Source organism: Dreissena polymorpha, chromosome 4 (genome assembly GCF_020536995.1).
Source record: "Dreissena polymorpha isolate Duluth1 chromosome 4, UMN_Dpol_1.0, whole genome shotgun sequence".
Lineage (NCBI taxonomy): Eukaryota > Metazoa > Mollusca > Bivalvia > Myida > Dreissenidae > Dreissena > Dreissena polymorpha.
The window spans coordinates 51,852,194-51,875,140 of NC_068358.1; the positions used below are offsets into that span (position 1 = coordinate 51,852,194).

The 22,947-nt window shown below is 35.7% G+C and overlaps 1 protein-coding gene across 11 annotated transcripts in view; it reads left to right on the forward strand.

The window, feature by feature from the left end:
• The window catches only part of LOC127876979 (kelch-like protein 5), a 97,030-nt gene that overhangs the window by 68,193 nt on the left and 5,890 nt on the right, over window positions 1-22,947 (forward strand). For all 11 annotated transcript variants that reach the window (XM_052422535.1, XM_052422536.1, XM_052422537.1 and 8 more), the window contains 5 exons: window positions 7,098-7,294; window positions 13,825-14,037; window positions 19,322-19,511; window positions 19,832-20,056; window positions 21,502-21,664. In XM_052422535.1, coding sequence (XP_052278495.1) covers window positions 7,098-7,294; window positions 13,825-14,037; window positions 19,322-19,511; window positions 19,832-20,056; window positions 21,502-21,664 — 988 coding nt within the window. The remainder of the gene's footprint in view (window positions 1-7,097; window positions 7,295-13,824; window positions 14,038-19,321; window positions 19,512-19,831; window positions 20,057-21,501; window positions 21,665-22,947) is intronic.

A 22,947-nucleotide genomic window follows, 5' to 3' on the forward strand; every position in this document is an offset into this window, starting at 1 on the left:
GTGTTTCTGTGGAAATAAATGAGAAGAGTCAGTTTTGCTATGCATTTTTCATGAATGTCTTGAAAATTAAAGCTTTCATCATGCAAATGTCAACTGTAATTCAGTCAGTAATCAATATCAGCACATAGGTTCTCTGCTGCTCAGACAGTTCTGGTTTGATGCTGACATGATTGTTTAACAGATGTGGAAGAAAGGTTACACAGGAAGTGTTTTTTGTCATGCAATATGCTTTCAAACAAGCGGAACATTACAGGAGTAATGAGATCAGTAATCAGAGGACGTAAACAATTATGAAATCAAATCTAATTCAGGGCTCACGCTGGGCTCAAATTTTAGGGAGAAGTGACTTCTCCCTGGACACTGATTTAGGGAGAAGTGAGGAGTCTCTAGGGAGAAGTGGAGAGACTCGGACACAAGGGTTTGCATGTAGGGCGTTACAACACACATATATGTGTATAACATTATTGAAGTATACCACTGTAGTACACATAACTATATTTCTTTTGTGTACCTAAATTTTTCCAGCAGTTCTAATTAACCAAGTAATAATAGACACCACAGATAAATAACTAAATTTTACTAGCTCTATATTCAATCCATTTTGATGTAACTATCATATTATACAGACTAAAGTATTTCAAAGATAATATGTTTATGAAGCAGTAGATAACATAAGCTTAATAAAACTGTCAGACCAGATAAATATTTATGTTTGAAATATGACATTTAACATATGCTTTCTTATTAATTATTTGTTATTTTTTTTAGTCTTTCCAATTGCAATTTCATGTGAATACAATTCAAAATATGATAAACCACACCGTCCGCATCACCCCATCTGTATTCTTCATTCTATTTCTTCTTAAAAGAACTTCGAAATTAAATTATAATCGACGAAAAATAATGTATCCAAAAACAACAGTCCGAAAAATTGTACGCGTTACGCACATGAAACAAATTGTGCATATCGTTTGACAGCAAAAAATGAAAATCGGAAACCTAGCAAATACGTAATTAATATACAATTTAATTGACATATTGCTTTACAATAGCATAGTTTGTGGGTAAAAAATAACTTAATTATCACCTTTTAATTTCAAACGATAATCAGCAGAAAGGTGTAACAACATCGACATAGATCTAATTATTTAATTATCATCCTTTTGTTAATTCAGATCGATAGTCGGTAGAAATGTAAAGTGATCAACTTAGAAATAATTTTTTTATTGTCAGGCTCCTTTTTATTTGTTTATCTTTAAATACGACGTTTGCCATCGGCCGCTATAATGTTGGCAGACGACAATATCAACTGTGTATTTCCAAGTATACAGTGTCTGCGCATGAATGACCCAATATTATGTGTGACTCAATGTTGATTGGCCAACTACCATGTGACTTGAATGCTGACTTGACCAATATCGATCGCCGATTAGATAAGTTCGGAGGTTTGGAAAATCGGGGCGGGGTTTACCTCAAATTACTTGTCACTCAATTGCGACACGCTCCGGGCTGCGACAGTGTGTATTGGAAAATTGAGTCAGACCTTGACATCGAGAAAACCGGATGTAAACAAATTCCGATAAGAGGGAGACTGGAAGTCGCTTTTCATCTGCAATTTCTTAAATTGTAGGCGACGTTTGGCCTAAGAAAGCGACTGAGTCACTCACGTCGCCCCCTAGCGCGAGCCCTGTAATTATAATGATTTTGATTTTGCACCAAAGGAGCATCTTTGAAATGTTTCCAATTCAGTTCATCATCACAACAACAGTGTGATTTAACAGTTTTAAAAAGGGCTCATCATTATACCCCCATTATTATTGGTAATGGGGTGGTGTGTCGTGTGAAAAAAAGTATGTTGATATCTCAAAGGTCAAGGTCACACTTGGAATTCAAAGGTCAAATGCTTGTCAGGGCCATAACTTAGTGATTTATTGTGAGATTTTTAAATCATTTGGCAAATTTGTTCACCATCATTAGACGGTGTGTCATGTGAAAGAGTTACGTCGATATCTCCAAGGTCAAGGTCACACTTTGAGTTCAACAATCATAAATGAGCTTGTTCGGCCCATAACTATGTCATTCATTGTAAGATTTTAAAATCATTTGGCACATTTGTTCGCCATCATTGGACAGTGTGTTGCGCAAAAGAATAAAGTTGATATCTCCAAGGTCAAGGTCACACTTAAAGTTTAAAGGTAAAAAATGGCCATAAATGAGCTTGTCCGTGCCATAACTATGTTGTTTATTGTGAGAATTTAAAATCATTTGGCACATTTGTTCACCATTATTGGATGGTGTGGTGCGAAAGAATTATGTTGATATCTCCAAGGTCAAGGTCACACTTTGAGTTCAAAGGTCAAATGATGGTGAACAAATGTGCCAAATGATTTTAAAATCTTACAATGAATGACATAGTTATGGGCCAGACAAGCTCATTTATGATCGTTGAACTCAAAGTGTGACCTTGACCTTGGAAATATCGACGTTATTCTTTCGCGCGACACACCGTCCAATTATGGTGAACAAATTTGCCAAATGTTTAAAAATCTCACAATAAATCACAAAGTTATGGCCCGGACAAGCATTTGACCTTTGAATTCAAAGCATGTCCGGGCCATAACTATGTTGTTCATTGTGAGAATTTAACATCATTTGGCACATTTGTTCACCATTATTGGACGGTGTGTCGCGCGAAAGAATTACGTCGATATCTCCAAGGTCAAGGTCACACTTTGAGTTCAAAGGTCAAAAATGGCCATAAATGAGCTTGTCCAGGCCATAACTATGTCATTCATGGTGAGATTTAAAAATCATTTGCCACATATGTTCACCATCATTGGACGGTGTGTCGCGCGAAAGAATTACGTCGATATCTCCAAGTTCAAGGTCACACTTTGAGTTCAAAGGTCAAAAATGACCATAAATGAGCTTATCCAGGCCATAACTATGTCGTTTATTGTTGGATTTTAAAATCATTTGGCTCTTTTGTTCACCATCATTAGACAGTGTGTCGCGCGAAAGAATTACGTCGATATCTCCAAAGTCAAGGTCACACTTTTAGTTCAAAGGTAAAAAATGGCAATAAAAAATCTTGTCTGGGCCATAACTATGTCATTCATTAGGAGATTTTAAAACGACTCTGTACATTAATTTTGTCCACAGTCATTGGACGGCTTGCCATGTGGAAGAGTTCAAATGTCAAAATGGCTATTAATGATAATGGCATAATAATTCTTAAAAATTGCCATAAATTAGATTTTCTTGTTTTGTGTAGACAGCATGCAAAATAGTTTGTGTCAATGCGGCACATGGGGGTATACGTCATGTCTGTGATAAAGCTCTAGTTTCAACCCAGTTAAAGGTTTCTAAAATCACTTCATGTTCATATGCTCATTATTGGTATACAAAAAGGCAAGCACATAGCCATTGGTTTGTATTTCCCCTTCTGATTTTAAAGAGCTCAAGCAATTGTTGATTGGCTGGTAATGTTTCTGGTAAGGATTGACTATATCTTTGAATAATTGTGCAGTAGTATGTTCAGAAACTACCCTGTCCATGATTGGCTGGTAATGTTTCTGGTAAGGATTGACTATAGCTTTGAATAATTGTGCAGTAGTATGTTCAGAAACTACCCTGTCCACCAATGCAACCACAAAGCCTAGTGGACAGGGGAGCTCCGGAACAGACTATGCAATTGCACATGCTGGTCTGGAGCTACGCTGGTGGCACATGACATAAAACACATGTTTTGATGATCCTGGTCAAATAGTTTGTTACTTACATGCAACATTTACTAAACTGCATTTTTGGCAATCCTCTAAAATGAGAGAACAGGCTTGCAATCAACATATGAATTGATAATTTAGCCTTGATTTGGGGAGCATCTATTAGTTTCAGAGGAGCTTATATTAGTTTCATTGATAGTAATTTTGTTGAAAAGGCTCACAGGTTTTAGTTAATGTGTTCCTACTTAAAGGAGATAGGTGAATGTTCTATAAACCCTAATAAGCTGAAAGCAATTCCAATTAGGCACATTGATTTGACCTTGCAAATTAGGTAGAAAAACTTTGGAAATAGAAAGTGTTGGCAATTTTCACTTGATGTGATTGGCTTTCAATCATTTTAAGTGAAATATTCCATGTGGTTTCCATAAGTCATCCTAACAGAAGTAATTACTTGATTATGTTCTATGCCAATATTTCATAGGAGAGAGAGAGAGAAAAAAGTACCTGCATTGAAGGCTTCAATCATGGAGGCGTAATGTGTGTTATAATGAAATGTGTCTGGCGTTAATAATTTCCCAGATGGTACTGTCATTTCATCATTAATGGAAAAACTATTCCATTTTACATTCAACAGCAGTACACTTGATTTGTGTGTGTTTTTTCTTTGAAAATTTTATTTATGATTCATGTTGCATATTACGCATAATGTTGTTATTATGCTTGAGGGTATTATAAACTGTCAAGAAGTTTTAAATGTTTGCAAAACATGCCCAAGTGTTATCAAAACTTGCATTTTTTTTATGCCTGTAGAATTACAGAAAACTTACTGAGTATAATAAGTCACAAAAGAAAGTCTGAAAAGGTTACTTTTTGGTCAAGATATAAGACAAATTTGACTAGTCAGTCGGACAAGTGGATTTAACAGTTAATAATTATGGAGTCCTGCTGAACATTTAATGCAATGGAATATATATATTAATGAAGAGACAATGCAGCTGTAACAACTCCGCTATAAGAAATTTTAGAATTTTTGTTGAATAATAATCTCCTTTTGCCTGTAAAATAAAAATGTATTTTAATAAATTATGTGTATTGATTTTTTTCAAACATTTCCTGAAGTAGATTGACATGATTACATGATAAATGCCAAGAGTTAAGATATGTATTACCCACTGGAAGGTTGTAAATGCCTTCTGAATCAACACTTCCCACATGATGTGTTTAGGACGGGTTCATAACATCAGATATCAGAGTGTTACATGTGTGAAATAGCTGTTATTGCAAGCAGCAAATGTTAGCAATGATACATATTACTGTTGAGAAATTCATGATTATGATCAAGATTTATTTTTTATGTTGTGGAGTGCAGGTGAGAATTGCATCTAAGATTTTCTGTATTATTGATAATCAAATAATCACTTTTTTATACAAATACACATATAAACCAGAATCATTGGGGACTTTTAAAACATACTGTTAATTGAAGAGTTTGTGTGAAGTGCCATTGTAGAATCGAAACTCATTTGTCACAGTAAGGTCGGTTGCGAAATTATTATTTTCTGGCATCCTCCAAAAAGGGACTTTTTAAGCCTATTGTTTATTGTTAGAGGTAGTGTGAAGTGCACCTTAGAAATCGGAACTCATTTGTTACACAAAGGTTGGTTGCGTAATGATTACTTTCTTGCTGGCTTTAAATTGTGTAATTGCATTTTAGTTTGGGATAGCAGCATTTATCTTGTCTCATTTACTCTTTTTGCAGACACAATAGCATGATTTTTCATGAATTAAATAAAAAAATGTTTTTATGTGGTTTAAGAGTTAGATAATACAATTTCTAAATTAAAATTATATAAAAAATCTTTAATAAATTAAAATGCAAATTCAATGTTAAGAAAAATCTTGTTGTTTCAAATATAAATTTCCAATTAAGTTCACTTTTTTGCTTTAATACAATCGTGTGGTGGTCTTTTGAAATTATACTTTTCTTACTTAACCCATGTAAGACAAGTGGCTGAAAATCTTATATGTGAAATCCGGGTTTTCGCCTTTCATTTTCAACTGATCTCAGAAATAGTTTGTTCATGTTGCATTCAATCTATATAAAATCACCTGTCATCTGGTCGGTGTAACATTGAAATAAGGACAGTGCTTGCTGCATGTACAGCATGCTATGTGAATGGGAGTGCCCCACTAGCAATAGAAATAAACTTTCAAAAAATGAAACAGGATTGTGTTTATGAATTAAATTCTTCAAAACATTGATTTTACATATTGGGGGTTTTTGCTTTTAAAAATAGAAGTCACAATATGCAGAAGTCAGTTTCTGCCTGACAGCGAATATCACAGCCACGGTGGATTAATAATGTTGATGATGAAGTGTGTTTTAAGTGTGGGCATTTGTGATGTGTTGATTTGTAATGTATGCGGTAATGCCATTACCTTGGAAAGGCTTTTCAGCAAAGATTAACTCATTTATGCTTAGTGTCTAGAAAAAAGGCCTTTGCAAACAGATTAGACCTGGATGAGACGCCGCATGATGCGGCGTCTCATTTGGGTCTCAGTTGGTTTGCTTAAAGAAATTCCTGTAAGAAATATTCTAAATATAGAAATAAATATACTAGACATCCCTAATTATTGAATTAGATTGATCCAATTTAGAAGGATGGAAGAGTCCACTTGGCATAAATGGGTTAAAGGCATGCCAATATGATTAATGCATGTCACAAATATAGCTTGTTAGACAAAGAAATGTCGACTCAATCATGCAAACAAGCCCTGTCTAAGACCCTGGAACTGTTGAAAAGGACAATAGTATAAAGTTTATGTGTGCCATGTATTTGGATTACATTTCACTATCATTATGGAGACTTCCAAACAAAAGTAGTTGTTCGTACCAATGATATTATAATATAATTATACAATATTATTTCTATCAAAGAATGTGGTTACATTACAATATAATTATTCACCAAAATCTCCAAATATGTATACCTGCCCATGGGCAAATCTGTTATTGAACAAAATATTATTATTTAAGTATTGTGAACTGAATGTGGTAGTTTGTTGACATATATATATATATAGATATATATACATTTCTATAGATATATTACACTATATTTAACTATCAAGACCTCATGTTCATTGTAGCAGTTACCAAACTGTCATTGTTGCCCTTGGCTTCAAGATACGAAAATGATAAATAGCAGGCAGGCATGACTGTTTTCTACTCCCTTACATATTCATGTTTTGTTCAGAATATTGACCACTATTAGATGAACCATCAAGTTATCTTTACAATGGCTGTTGCTAATGTGTCTTAGATGTGTTAAGGTGACAGTACAGTATATTTTCACGCTGGCCAATTTCCAGGTACGATCGAGCTGCGTGAGGACACAGTAGAGAACCTGCTAGCGACGGCATGCATGCTGCAGTTGTCCGAAGTGGTCGAAGCATGCTGTAACTTCCTCATGAAGCAGCTCCACCCCTCCAACTGCATCGGGATACGCCAGTTTGCAGACGCCCAGGGCTGCTGCGATCTTTACAAGGTTGCAAACAACTATGTTATGGTTAGTACCATTTTGGGCTCAGGGGGGGCTGAACATTTTGACTGATGTAGCCGTTATCTGTCTCACAAAGCCTGCAACACTTGACTTAACTCTTTCAGTGCTGGAACCGAATTTGGAAGGCCTTTGCAAACAGTTTTGATCCAGATGAGACGCCACAGAACGTGGCGTCTCATCTGGATCCAAACTGTTTGCCATTCTGATAGTATTCTTTGGAAAAAAAAATTGAAGAAAATGCTAATTTTAGAAATTCAGCAGACGACATTTTAGCAGACGACAAATTTCCCAGCATGCAAAGGGTTAACAATGCTACAATACAATGGTAATATTGACTAGTAATGGTTTCAGTTGGGCAAGATTTGCGATTGTGCCAATCTGTGACTGGTTTACATGTTACTCCAAATAGTTTTTAACATGCCATAAAAACGGTATGGTTTAATGGTTGCTACAATTAATTGATATGAATTATTTAATTGTATTTATTATTTGAATTATTTGGTAAGTTTAGTACTGGCACCATTATAAAAACTGATATGATTAATAGTGCAAATTATTTAATGATCTCCAGATATTACTTGACAGCACATATTGTTGATGTAATGGTCGAAAACAAAATTAATACAAATGTTCTTATGTTGTTGTTTTTTTTGTGAATTTGAATTATAACTTTTTTTCTTAACTTAAAAGTGCCTTCTATATAAATTGCCATTTTAATTTGATCGTGATAAACTTAAATTAATCAATAGCAATAAGACTTGCAAAATGATCAAGAATATCTTTTTTTAAGCAGATGCACATTTCAGGGGATTACTAGTGTAATTTAAGCTCTCAATGAGGATGTTCTGTTGTGTTTTAAAAAAATGTATTTGATAGATTTTTAGCTCACCTAATTGCTATGGTGAGCTATTCTGACCGGTCTTTGTCCGTCGTATGTTGTCCGTCCGTCCCTTTACATTTGCTCGTAAACACTCTAGAAGCCACATTTGTTGTCCCATTTTCATGAAACTTGGTCAGAAGCTTTGCCCCAATAAAATCTCGGCTGAGTTTGAAACTGGGTTGTGCCAGGTCAAAAACAAGGTCACTAGGTAAAAAAAAAAACACCTTGTAAACACTGTAGAAGTCACATTTTATGTTCAATCTTCATGTAACTTTGTCAAAATGTTTGTCTTAATGATATCTTGATTGAGTTTAAAAGTGGTTCCGGTCTGTTGAAAAACATGGCCGCCAATGGGCGGGGCAGTTTTCCTTATTTGGCTATAGAGAAACCTTGTAAACACTGTAGATGTCACAATTTTTGCCCAATCATCATGAAAGGTGGTCAAAACATTGATTTAATTGATATCTCCGACGAGTTCTAAAATGGTCCAGATCGGTGAAAAAACATGGCTGCCAGTGGGCGGGGCATTTTTCTCTATATGTTTATAGTGGCAGTTTTCCCTATTTGGCTATATAGAGAAACCTTGTAAACACTCTAGAAGTCAAAATTTTTGTCCAATCATCATGAAAGTTGGTCAAAACATTGGTTTTATTGATATCTTGGACGAGTTTGAAAAAGGTCCAGATCGGTGAAAAAACACGGCCGCCAGTGGGCGGGGCATTTTTCTTCATATGTATATAGTGGCAGTTTTCCCTATTTGGCTACAAAGAAACCTTGTAAACACTCTTGAAGTCACAATTTTTGCCCAATTATCATGAAAGTTGGTCAAAACATTGGTTTTATTGATATCTTGGACAAGTTCGACAATGGTTCAGATCGGTGAAAAAACATGGCCGCCAGTGGGCGGGGCATTTTTCTCCATATGTATATAGTGAAAACATGTTAACACTCTAGAAGTCACATTTTTGGCCCAATTTTTATGAAATTTGGTCAGAACATTTGTTTCTTTGAAACGAGAGTTGAGTTCAAAAATGGTTTCGGTCAAACCTTGTGATCGAACACTTTGGAAGTCACATTTTTATGCCCCCCTTCGAAGAAGAGGGGGTATATTGTTTTTGCTAATGTCGGTTTGTATGATAAGTCAAGAACGCTTAGGTCTAGGATCATGAAACTTAATAGATACATTGATCATGACTCGCAGATGACCCCTATTGATTTTGAGGTCACTAGGTCAAAGGTCAAGGTCACGGTGACCCGAAATAGTAAAATGGTTTCCGGATGATAACTCCAGAACCTTTACGCCTAGGATCATGAAACTTCAGAGGTACATTGATCATGACTCGCAGATGACCTCTATTAAATTTGAGGTCACTAGGTCAAGGTCACGGTTACTTTACACAGTAAAATGTTTTTTGGATGATAACTCAAGAAAGCTTACGCCTAGGATCATGAAACAATATAATGGTCAAGTTTATAGAATTTCCTTATTAAATCAATCAAAAATGGAATTTATCATGTGAGCCCGGTTTTTCCGTCCAGCACTTTTTGGTTACATCATAAATAGCTTGGAGTCCAACATTTTGTGAATTTTAAGCTGGTGTGTTTACCACACAATTTTAGTTCAGTGCTTAGTTTGTGGAAAGTCCTACAATTTAATAAATTGAAAAAAATGATTTGTTAAGGCATTTTACAAAAACAGACAATTTATAGTGGTTAAAAGTCAATGATGTAACGCTGGACACTTTGTATTAAATGTTTGAAAAAAGCAAAAAGAAAAACAGTATTTTGTAAAATGAACCAACTTCAGCTTCTTTCTACGCATCTGCATTAAAGCAGTACAGTTTTAATATTTTTTATGTAGAGTGGCAAGAGTTGTCCAACTCTAGTCTCCATGATGTAACTGGACACTAAAACATACTTGTTTCAATCATAATTATTTTATTTGAGCAAAATCAGTACATTTAATGGCACACTTCAGCACTATTTATTTCCTGCATATTTATTCAATACACTTTGAAAGCTGAAAAGCCAGATATACATGTTTTCAAACACTTCATGATGTAACACAAGACACCGACAGAATAATTGTGGATTTAATAAATTCCTATTGTGTGATATAAAACATGTTTAGTGTGGAATAGCTGTAGATCCTTGTGTATGCACCTCTTTATCCTTCTGTATGCACCCACTGGCTGTTAGTCACCCTATAGATATATAAATTTTATGACATATCATGGACACACAAAATGAATGAAAAATCTGATGTCCAAGTTACATCCAAGCAAGTTTTTAAAGTTATTAAATGTTAGAGCTGTCTTACTAAAATAAATACAGTATAAATAAAATAAATTCCTAAATAAAATTTCAATTATCTCTTCCACTTTTCAAATATCTCTTCCACTTTATTCTATCCTGGTATTAAACTACAAAGTTGACAAATTCTCAGAAAAGCATGTCAGGTACTGTGGGTGGGGTACTTCCATATCAAATAACAGGAGTTTCCTTTTAATCTTGGAGCTTTTCTAGTTATATTCAAATCGCATTGAAATTGAAATACTTAAAAAATCATAGTTTTTATTGTTTCTGCTGCTGCAAAGTACCGAAGGGGTGGTTTTTTTTGTAATCAAAGATGTAACAAACATTTCCCAATTACCCCACTCCTGCTTCGTCGTCCGCCATCTTGAAACAAAAGGTCGTTCATATCATCCAAAAATAATTTTCAACCGCTTACATCATTTTCCAAATGTATTTGATAATATTGTTGAATCTAACAGTAAGACAACTTCCTAAATCGGCAATTTAGGTAATTTTAGTGATGTAACAGATTGGACACCACTGAGATAACATGATTTGTATAAGCAATTTTAAAATATTCTCGTTGAAAACAGCGTTTTGACCTCATCATTGTTCGTATCAAAACATTTGTAGACGCTACACAAGTAATGTAAAAACAGTTTGAGATCTTAATTCAAGATGTAACATATTGGACACAAACTGTTACATCACCATTCATAACAAATAATGATTGTCTGACTGAAAATTGTATAGGTTTGTGCCTTTTTTAAGTTTTATATCCAAGAAATAACCTTTATTGATAATATTGAAATAAAGGTAAGTAGCCCAAGTTTTTAGCTCACCTGATTGCTCAGGTGAGCTTTTGTGACCGGTCTTTGTCCGTCTGCCGTCCGTCCGTCGTCCACATTTGATTTGTAAACACTCTAGAGTCCACATTTCATGTCGGATCTTCATGAAACTTGGTCAGAAGATTTGTCCCAATGATATCTCGATCAAGTTTGAAACTGGGTCTTCCTGGGTCAAAAACTAGGTCACTAGGTAAAAAAAAAGAAAAACCTTGTAAACACTGTAGAAGTCACATTTCATGCCCAATCTTCATGTAACTTTGTCAAAATGTTTGCCTTAATGATATGTTGGTCTAGTTCAAAAGTGGTTCCGGTCCGTTGAAAAACATGGCCGCCAGTGGGCGGGGCAGTTTTCCTTATTTGGCTATAGAGAAACTTTGTAAACACTCAAGAAGTCACAATTTTTGCCCAATCATCATGAAAGGTGGTCAAAAAATTGGTTTAATTGATATCTTGGAGGAGTTTGAAAATGGTCCAGATCAGTGAAAAACTACTAAGTATTAACAGGTTTTGTTTTATTTTTACATTGCTACAATGTTAAACGAAAACTTTGTTATGTTTTTTTTGTTAATAAATGTTTAATGTTTTTTAGTCAAATTATACTTCTAAAACCATTGATTTCTTTAATTTAGTCAGAAACTTCTAATTTTCTCTTATATGAGGGATCCGGATCCGAAAAACTGTAAGAAACTTTATTTGGATTCGGATTCGGATCCGAAATTTTTTTTTGGATTCGTTGCAGCCCTAGCCACCAGTTCAAATCTTACAAAAACAAAATCACTCCATATGCCAGAGTTTTGGTTCAATAATGATGAAACTTGACCAGGATGTTTGTCTGGACAATATCTAGGTCAAGTTTGATGTTTGGTAAAGATTGAATGAACTGACTCCTCTCAAGTGAGCGAACTAGGGCCATCTTGGCCCTCTTGTTTGCATCTTGTTTTTGCCAATGTGTAACAAGATGCCTGTAATAATTTAGCCATTCTCTGGGAAAACCGGCATTAATGCAGTTTGCACTGGCTTACCAAGGGAAAACCGGCATTAATGCAGTCTGCACTGGCTTACCAAGGGAAAACCAGCATTAATGCAGTCTGCACTGGCTTACCAAGGGAAAACCGGCATTAATGCAGTTTGTACTGGCTTACCAAGGGAAAACTGGCATTAATGCAGTTTGCACTGGCTTACCAAGGGAAAACCGGCTTTAATGCAGTGTGCACTGGCTTACCAAGGGAAGACCGGCATTAATGCAGTTTGCACTGGCTTACCAAGGGAAAACCCGCATTAATGCAGTCTGCACTGGCTTACCAAGGGAAAACCGGCATTAATGCAGTCTTCACTGGGTTATCAAGGAAGAAACTTCGCTTTGATGTTTTTGTTTTCTAAAGGGAGTCTCTTCTTAGCAAAAAATCCATTATTTGTATGCGAAAGTTATGTTCCTGATAAGCCTGTGCAAACTGCTGGAAGAGATACGTGCATGCATGAAGCTCAGTTGTCCCACTGAGTGACTGCGAGGCTCAATTAAACTACAGCCATAATCATGTGATGTTGAGTCAGCTGACCAAGTTAATGCCTTTTTATGTAGTTCACATATTCCTATTCTAAATATTGAGCAACATATTTCTTTGAAAAATAACAACATTGGGACAGTACCATAGGTCTGTATATAAATTTGCTGTATGGCACAATTCCAACCACGTCCTAAATGAGCAGTGTTCTGAGAAAACTTGGCATAATGCATGTGCGTAAAGTGTCATCCCAGATAACCCTGTGCAATCCGCACAGGCTAATCAGGGACGACACTTTCTGCTTTTATGACATTTTTTGTTTAAATGAAGTCTCTTCTTAGCACAGGCTAATCTGGGATGACACTTTACGCACATGCATTATGCCCAGTTTGCTCAGAGCATGACTCAAATGATTAATAAGCCTGAATCAGCGGCAACTGTGTATTGAACAATTGACCAGCCTGATAGCAGGCAAACATAAACTTGACCTCCAACAACCTCTTGTAGAGAGAGTTAGAAGTGATTAAGAAATAGTTGACATCCCTTTGTGAGGATCTAAATGCTTGAATTATTGTCAGAATTATGATGGAGAGGCGGCCAATGGCATGATGTATGGGATTAATCAGGATATTTATAAAAGGGCAAATGTTTGTGTCATATCAAAGCATCTCAGCCATAACGGGGCATTGGCCATGCAGTATCAACTGTTATTTGAAATCAATTGATATGCAGGGATTTGATCTAAAGGAAAGGGGAAGGAGCGTTATGATTCAGTGTTTATTAAAAAGCAAAGACATTAGTTTAGTTGGCAGTAGGTTTTTGGCAGCTTAAAGTTCAAAAGGAAAGCATCGAACAATATGTATGTTTGTAACAAGATGAAATATTCCAATAAAAAATACTATAGTGAAATATGTTTAATGCTTGTAATATAGAATGCAAATCCCTTCTGTTTTTGCTCTAGGTCACTCTCTACTGTAGTACATGACTGTATGTATTCCTCTACATTGACAGGAGCGTTTTGGGGAGGTAATGAACACACAGGAGTTCCTGATCCTACCACCAGACGAGGTGGCCAAGCTTCTTGCCAGCGATGATCTCAACATTCAGAACGAGGAGACCATCTACTCAGCCCTAGTCATGTGGATCAACCATGACCAACCCGCTAGGAAGAAGTACCTTGCCAAACTCATGTCTCACATACGCCTTCCACTAATGTCTCCACAGGTAATTGCTCATGTCTCCACAGGTGACAACTCATGTCTCCAATGGTTATAACTCATGTCTCCACCATTATAGCTCATGTCTCCACTATTTATAGCTCATGTCTCTACCTTTAATAACTCAGGTCTACACTGTTAATAATGCAGGTCTTTATTGTTATTAGCTCATGTCTTCCCCATTAATAACTCATGTCTCCACCATTAATAACTCATGTTTCACATATGCTTTCCACTAATGTCTCCATAGGTAATTATACCCCCATTACCCTTGGTAATGGGGGCTATATCTATAGGAGTCACTTTGTCGGTCTGTCTGTCTGTCGGTCGGTCTGTCCCAAAATTTCATCCGATCTTCACCAAACTTGGTAACAAGTTGTATCTAGATGATATCTAGGTCAAGTTTGAATATTGGTCATGCCGGGTCAAAAACTAGGTAAAGGGATCACTTAGTGCATTTTTAACCGAAAGTTTGTATGGACCATAACTATGTCATTTATCGTTAGATTTTAAAATGACTTGGTAAATTTGTTCACCAGCATTGGATGGTGTGTCACGCGAAAGAATTACCTCGATATCTCCAAGGTCAAGGTCACGCTTTGAGTTCAAAAGTCACAAAATGGCCATAAATGAGCTTGTCTGGGCCATAACTATGTCGTTCAATGTGAGATTTTAAAATCATTTGGCACATTTGTTCACCATCATTGAATGGTGTCGCGCGAAAGAATTACATAGATATCTCCAAGGTCACACTTTGAGTTCAAAGATCAAAAATGGCCATAAATGATATTGTCCAGGCAATAACTATTTCATTCATTGTGAGATTTTAAAATTACTAGGTACATTTGTTCATAATAATTGGACGGTGCGTCATGTAAAAGAATTACGTCAATATCTCCAAGGTCAAGGTCTTTGATGTCAAAATGGCCATAAATGATCCTGTCCGGGCCATAACTGTGTCATTCATTGTGAGATTTTAAAATTATAAGGTACCTTTTTTCACAATCATTTGACGGTGTGTCATGCGAAAGAATTACGTCGATATCTCTAAGGTCAAAGGCAACATTTGGAGTTCTAAAGTCAAAAATGGCCATAAATGAGCTTGTCCGGGCCATAACTATTTCATTAAGTGTGAGATTTAAAAATTACTCGGTAGTCATTGGACGGCGTGTCATGCAAAAGTATTCAAGAGTTCAAAGGTCAGAATGGCCATTAATGATAATGTCCTTATAATTCTTAAAAATCACATAAATTAGCTTCTCTTGTTTTGTGAAGACAGCATGCAAAATAGTCTGTGTCAATGCAGCATGTGGGGGTATTCGTCACGTATATGACAAAGCTCTAGTAGTTCATGTATCCATAGTTCATACATGTATCTCCATAGGTAATATCTTGTGTTTCACAAATTCACATACGCTATCCAATAGTGCTCTCCTTAGGTAAAAGCTCATGTCTTCACAGGGTATAGTTTATGTCTTCACATGTTATAGCTTATGTGTCCATAGTTAATAGCTTGTATCTGTGCAATAGTTCATGTCTTCTCAAGTAAAAGCTTATGTCTCAAAACACTTTGCAATCATGTCTCCACAAAATATAATTATGTTTCGTATAAGTCTTCCAACCATGTCTTAAAAGCAGCTTTCCAAAATATTCAGTTCAGAAAATCAGAAAACTGGGGTTGAAAGTAAGCTGTTGAAAACTATTTCATTATTTGTATTGGCTGGATAAAATTTGATCAGGCTTTTTCCTGATGAAAAAGAAACAATCCTACATTCCAATCAGTACTGGCTTCTCTATAACCATCGTCTTTATTGCTCAAATTTGACAAAACAACTTGAATTGTTAACAAGAAAAAGCAATACACTGAAGAAATATAGTTGTAACTGTCTTCAGTTGATTGGAAAATAGTATCATTTAGCACTGTGTTATTGGTCTTCTGCTGTCTGCAATGACTTCCAATCTTGGCTTCCTGTACTGAATTGAGAAAACCACAAAGGTTTTATTGTGTCTGGATATATAACACTTAATCACTGTTTTCTCTTCCCTGTAAACTAAGTCAAACAGGATATCTAAGAATATTGTCTGTAATTCACCGCATTCTTTTACTAAGGAGACAGTTTGTGTGTCATTTTGTAATTGTATTGTTGAGTCATGTATAGTGATTTCATGGAAAATTAATATCACAACAACACATCAATTAATAAATAATTAAGAACTGTTATCATATGATTAACAAAACAGTATATTTAATGGAAGCTCATACTTTAAAAATAGTGTAACAGAATAAGGAACTTAAAATCTCATTTGTTAGGTAATGTGAGCGATAAGAAGAGGTTTTCATGGCTTTTCAGCTCACCTGACGCCTTTTGCGCCTCGTGCGTTGTGCAGCGTCAATATTTGCCTTGTTAACACTCTAGAGGCCAAATTTTTTATGTCCAATCTTCATGAAGTTTGGTGAGAAGATTTGTTCCAATGACATCTTGGACAAGGTCACAATGGTTCAGGATGGCTGAAAAACATGGCTGCCATTAGGCAAGGCATTTTTTCCTTTTATGGCTATAGTAAAACCTTGTTAACACTCTAGAAGCCACATTTATTGTCTGATCTTAATGAAACTTGGTCAAAGCATTGGTCCAAATGACAACATATTAATACTCTGGAATTCACCTTTTTGGTCAAATCTTTATTTATCAGCTGGCACTTTCTAAGAATAGTCTAGTTCCTTTGTATCTCAGGTAACCGCCTAAGGGCCCATGGCCATCTTGTTTCTCTTTTTTTAATCAGACATTGTGATCTTTATTTGAATCTAAATGAACAGCTTTTTATTTGTAAGTTGGGCATAAGGGTAAACTATAAACACACATGTCTGCAACAAAACCTCAAAGTTCTTAGTATCAGAAATTAAAAAAGTAAATGAGATGTAGGAGTAGATTATCATATAGAGAAGCTACTTGTGTTGTGTCTTAGTTAGCTTCAGGGAATAGTCTCACTGGTGAGATAGGTCAAAAGTTTAATTTGAACATATATGTTTGTCTCAGCTGTATCCTTTCAGAAACCAGTCAAATATCAAATGTCTAAACTGTGGTATGTACATTGTCGTAGTCAATATTATCTGTTTAAATTAAGACTTTAAATAATTCTGTAGCTAAGAACCCCGTCTGTGCAAACCACAAACATGTCTCAGATGTTGTATGAAAATGTAATTCAACTTCTTCCGAAATATTCATTGTTTGCCAACAAATATTTTAGCCTCATTCTGGGAAACTGGGGCTAAACATATGTGTCTTGTTCTGACAAAACTGGGCATAATGCATGTGCGTAAAGTGCCATCCCAGATTAGCCTGTGCAGTCCGCACAGGCTAATCAGGGACGACACTTTCCGCTTAAACTTGATTTTCTGTAAGAAGGGACTTCCTTCAAACTAAAAATACCATTAAAGCGGAAAGTGTCGTCCCTGATTAGCCTGTGCGGACTGCACAGGCTAATATGGGACGGCACTTTACGCACATGAATTAAGCCCAGTTTTCTCAGAACACGACACATACGTGCGTAAAGTGTCATCGAAGATTAGCTGATGTGATCTGATCAAGCTTTAAACAAAAAATACCATGAAGGCAGAAAAAGTAATCCCTTATAAGCATCTACGGACTGTACAGGCTTATCATGGAGGACGCTTTAGGCTCATGCATTAAACCCTGTTTTCCCAGAGCAAGGCTCAATTATGTATAAGTTAAGTTCCAATATAGATGCTGGACTGGAAAGCAATTTGAGGTATGACTCTGTTACCATGGCACTGATTAAATTTACTACTTGTATTTGTCCTCTTAGTGCCTCATTAAGATATGTGTATGTCTTACAGTGGATCTGTATCTCAGATATGTCAATATGTATTAAGCTGGGGACAGTATATTTGCTTTGGACTGGAGGCATGGCCTCTGATAGTGACAGGAACCATTGTCAGAATGGGAAATTGAGGCAGTGTGGGGACGCTCAATCAATAGTTATCTGTTATGGACTGTTTGTTTATAGGGCCAGAACTGAGATTTTTCTCTCCTTTCCATTCTGCTTGGGTGACTGTGATTCAGTTATAGAAATTACTAAAATTGATAAAACTTAATGGCCCCATGGCTGGGAAAACAAGTCGAACATGGTTTAAGATAAGAAAGATATATTATTCAGTATTTTGCACTATTAATGTTTATTGTATTATATTTCTGGTATTTTGGAACTAACTTGCTGATTATTAACTCAAATGATTAACTCATTTAATAACATTTGGTGTGAAAAAAGTGCTAAATCCTGTACAACATGGCCATTTCTTAGTTTCTATCAATTGCATACACATGATTGAAAATACAACTTTACAAAAGCCTTTTCTTGTTTTAATTTTATGGCTGAAAATTTCATGAAAATACACTTTAATATGACCATCATCTTGATATCAGCTCATTTCTGAACCTTGACTCGACTCATAACTTGGTGTCACTTGATTGCTTAAATTAAAAGTTTTACTCTACCTGCATCTTGGTTTCATTTTATTGCTGACAATTCATTAAAAATAGACTTTGGAACAATCCGTCTCTTGATTTCAGTTAATTACAGAAAGCTTGGTGTTTGGTGACAGTTTGTTGAAGACATCTTAAAATACAAGTTTATTAATGCCTTTTTGTTTTCATTTCAATGCCAAAAATACAATTATTTGAAAATACACTTTTACAGGACCCCTCTGTTGGTTGCAGTTATTGTTGAAAACTTATTTAAATACACCTTGACAATTTAAATACACCTTGACATGATCCCTCTCTTGGTTGCAGTTAATACCTGAGAACTTATTTATATACACCTTAACAATTTAAATACACATTGTCATGACCCCACTCTTGGTTGCTGTTCATTGTTGAGAACTTATTTAAATAAACCTTAACATATTTAAATACAGTGTTACCTTGACATGATCCCTCTGTTGGTTGTAGGTCATTGCTGAGAACTTATCCCTCTTTCTGTTTCAGTTTGTAGCTGACAACTTATTATTATAGATTGTTTTGGCGTTGTCCGTCCTTCTGTCTTTCCGCTCTGTATGAGTATATATATGGATAAGAGGATGATGCACGCCAAATGGAATTGTACACCATCAGTTAATAATGGAGTTATGGCCCTTTGTATCTTAAAAAAATGCTTTTTGAGTGTCAAAAATAACACTTTTGTGTCCAGAGGCATATTGGCGGGGGAAATCAATTCAATGAATTTGCTTGTTAAAATACACTTTGACATGACCCCTCTGTTTATTTCAGTTCATAGCTGACAACGTTGAGACCAATCCCCTGTTCAAGGACAGCAAGGAATGTCAAGGCCTGATCATGGAGGCACTCAAGTACCATCTGTTGCCTGAACGGCGCTCCTCCTTCCAGAGTCCACGTACCAAGCCACGCAAGTCAACCGTCGGCATGATGTTCGCTGTCGGCGGAATGGACAGCAATAAAGGTATGCTAGGACGGAATGTCAAGCAGGCTCAAATTAACTTATGTTATAAAACGGTGAATAGACCCTGTACACCTGTTTGGGTGGAATTAAAATGTGCAAGTCCTCTTTTTGGAAAGAATGTGAACTCGTTACTTTTTAAATGTCCCTCTTGGTTATAACCATTTGTTCTGTTTTTGAGGTTACACAATTTGTAAGAGTGAACAAAAAGGTAGTACAGTATAGATAAGAAATATGATTTTCAACAGCCAAGATCTGTGAAACTTTACTTCTTACATGATTTTTGAAGACAAAGTAACTTTGTTTTATAATGTTCCCCGTAGGACCATCAACCATCGAGAAGTATGACCTGCGGACCAACACCTGGACCCAGGTGGCCAACATGAATGGCCGACGCCTGCAGTTTGGAGTGGCTGTGCTGGACAATAAGCTCTACATAGTGGGCGGTCGTGAGGGACTAAAGACGCTCAACACGGTAGAGTGCTATGACCTGAAGAAGAAGACTTGGACACTGATGCCTCCCATGTCTACACATCGACATGGTTTAGGTACAGGAGAGAATGGTTGCTTGCACTATTTACCATTATGATGGTTCTCTATTATATGCTTTTCTGTGAAATATGGAATTTTATATTTATTTTATGCTTTCCCATGGTTTATAGAAAAATATCAGTGAATTAAAACTGATAATTTTACTGTTTCAAACAGTGAAAATTATCGGTGAAAATTATTGATAATTTTTACTGTTTACTGTGAAATTACGTCATTTTTTTTACGAAATGACGTCATTATTTCAGCGAAATTCTTTTGTTTTAATCTTTAACAATGTATATAAACTGTGGAAAAAAAGCTTAAAATAAAAAGGATATTTGTTGGATTCGATGGAATATCAATTTTAATTCACTCGTGATCATGGAAAATACATATTTTCGCTCGTGGCTGCGTCACTCGTGAAAATATTATTTTCTATGATCACTCGTGAATTATAATCGATAATCCACCGAATCCAACAAATATCCTCTATATCTTAGTAAAAATATAAATACTATTCCATGGTTTTTTATTCCTTGTATTCTGTGTGCCTTTATGCGGACACGGTTGCCTCCCATGTTATGATGTACTGTCTATTGTTAAATATATTTGTTAAAAGGTGCCTATGGCATAATGGATTTGCTGTCTGTATATGTCAAGTACTGGTCCTACACAGGAAACATTGTCAAAGAATTTTGATAACCTTAGACTTTTGATGCAATTGAGCTAAAATAAATAGGTTTTAACTAATTATGTTTGTTGATCTCTATCAGTGACAGCTATGTAAGGGGATTACTTTCATACCAGTTTATTTACAAACCCTAGACGAAGAACCATATTTAGCTTAATGTTAATAATAATCTGATATATTTCATCAATTGACATCTTGAAATATGAATAGTTTAATCAATAGACATTATGAATTATAAGTCTTTTATGTTCAACATCTGGACAGTATATATTATTTATAATTATATATTGTAAAGCCAGATGAATGTATCTTGGATTGAGCAGGAAGCTTTGGAGATTAAAAAGATCACCTAGTGAATATGCTTCTCTCAAAGGAATTGGATTTACGGGTTTCAATCAATCTTCTTGGTGCATATCCCAGATCTTTGAGAAATACACTTAGTACTGGTTCTACTCAGGAAAGGAACTTGAGAGTGTCTCAATAGTTTTGTTCATGTTTGTGTGTAAGTTATGTATGTGTCCGTCTCGTCTTGTGCATTTGGTTTGTGTCACAATGTTTGGCACAAGTTCCTTGCCATAAATAAAGGCCCTAATTGTAAAATGTCTTGCTGGTAAAGCTGAAGTTTCACTTGATGCATTTTCAATAGGCCTGATGCTTTTGGTGCAACCTAGCTCAAATAAATAGGCTTAAACTAAATTGTGATAGATACAACAGTATTACACTAACCTTTCCTGGTGCAATGGTCAGAGTACCCCATGTTTGTCTGCCTAGGTGTGGGTGTGCTGGAGGGGCCGATGTACGCGGTGGGGGGCCATGATGGCTGGTCCTACCTCAACACAGTGGAGCGATGGGACCCTCAGGCTAAGCAGTGGAGCTATGTGGCCCCTATGTCCACCCCAAGGAGCACAGTAGGGGTGGCAGTGCTATTTGGAAAGTGAGTCACCTCATTTGTTGTTTATTTAAGTTTTTCAAGCAATGATTTTTTTGTCTATTCATTTGCGATGTTTCAAAGCAAAGTGGTCTCGAAGAGAATAGATAAATGTCAATGATGTTGAAATCACATTTAAAAAATGTAATGACAACGTAAATTCCCACACAATTTTTTAAATAAAGGCATTAAGGTACCACTTAAAATGTAACAAGGCATACATTAAAACTTGAACAGTTTGGTTAGGTAAAATAAATATTTTGTTTCATAAATTATGAAAGAGTATATCATTGTTCTGTCATGGCTGCAAAGGTAACAGTATTGACTTGCATCATAGAAATATGAATGGGTGTTTATGATGAGAAGTAGCTTACAAACTGCTGTTTGCACTGCACATATTGACATGAACTTTGAAAATCTTTGAGTAGAATGTCTATTAGACATTTTTATGAGAGCTTAAATGGAAAATTTACTTTTGAATGGCCTGTAATTTTATATATTGTGGTGAAAGATTGATAATCAATACAATAACAGGCCTTTTTGGCGTGCTTAATTTTCATGAACTAGACAGTCTGGAACTTGCACCCACGCAGCAAACTACACAATCCATGTGGATACATAAATTCAAATAAAGTGGAGTGCAGCCTCCTAGAACTTCATTAAAAATGCAAGAGTGCAGTGGGATTAATGATGTGGGATGGATGCGGTTTAAACAATTATCCGTCACAGCTTGACATTAGATGATGCAGTGCTGCAGTTTTTTTGTGGTACTCATGAGGCTTTGTTTCATCCGTGAAATTAAGTTGGCATCAGTATGCTGTGAATGATGCCACATCATGCTTTTTATCTTGTTCTGAAAAGTTTGCATTTGAAACAGCTCAATATGAAGTTTGTTTAATAGCATGTTTAGTTATTCAGTGGTGTAAAATTTACATGTAGTGAGTTAGTCATCTCCATCCTTTACTTACATGACATGCACTGTACAAATATAATATTTTATAACTATAATGTTACTTATCTTCCTAGTGCTCGATTACATCTGTATAGTGTCTGTGAACTATTTAAGTGTTGAATTACTATACTGGTAGTTTACATCATACTTTATTTATCATGGCTTAGAATATATTATTACGAAAATGTCTAGACAACTTCATTGGTACACTTCCAAAAATCCAAATTGTTTTAATATTATGATGATGTATCATCATGAAAATGTTTGGTTTAGTGATGCGTTTGCACAGGTCTCCTATGGTTGTTATTGATGGTAATATGCATCTCATATGCTATCA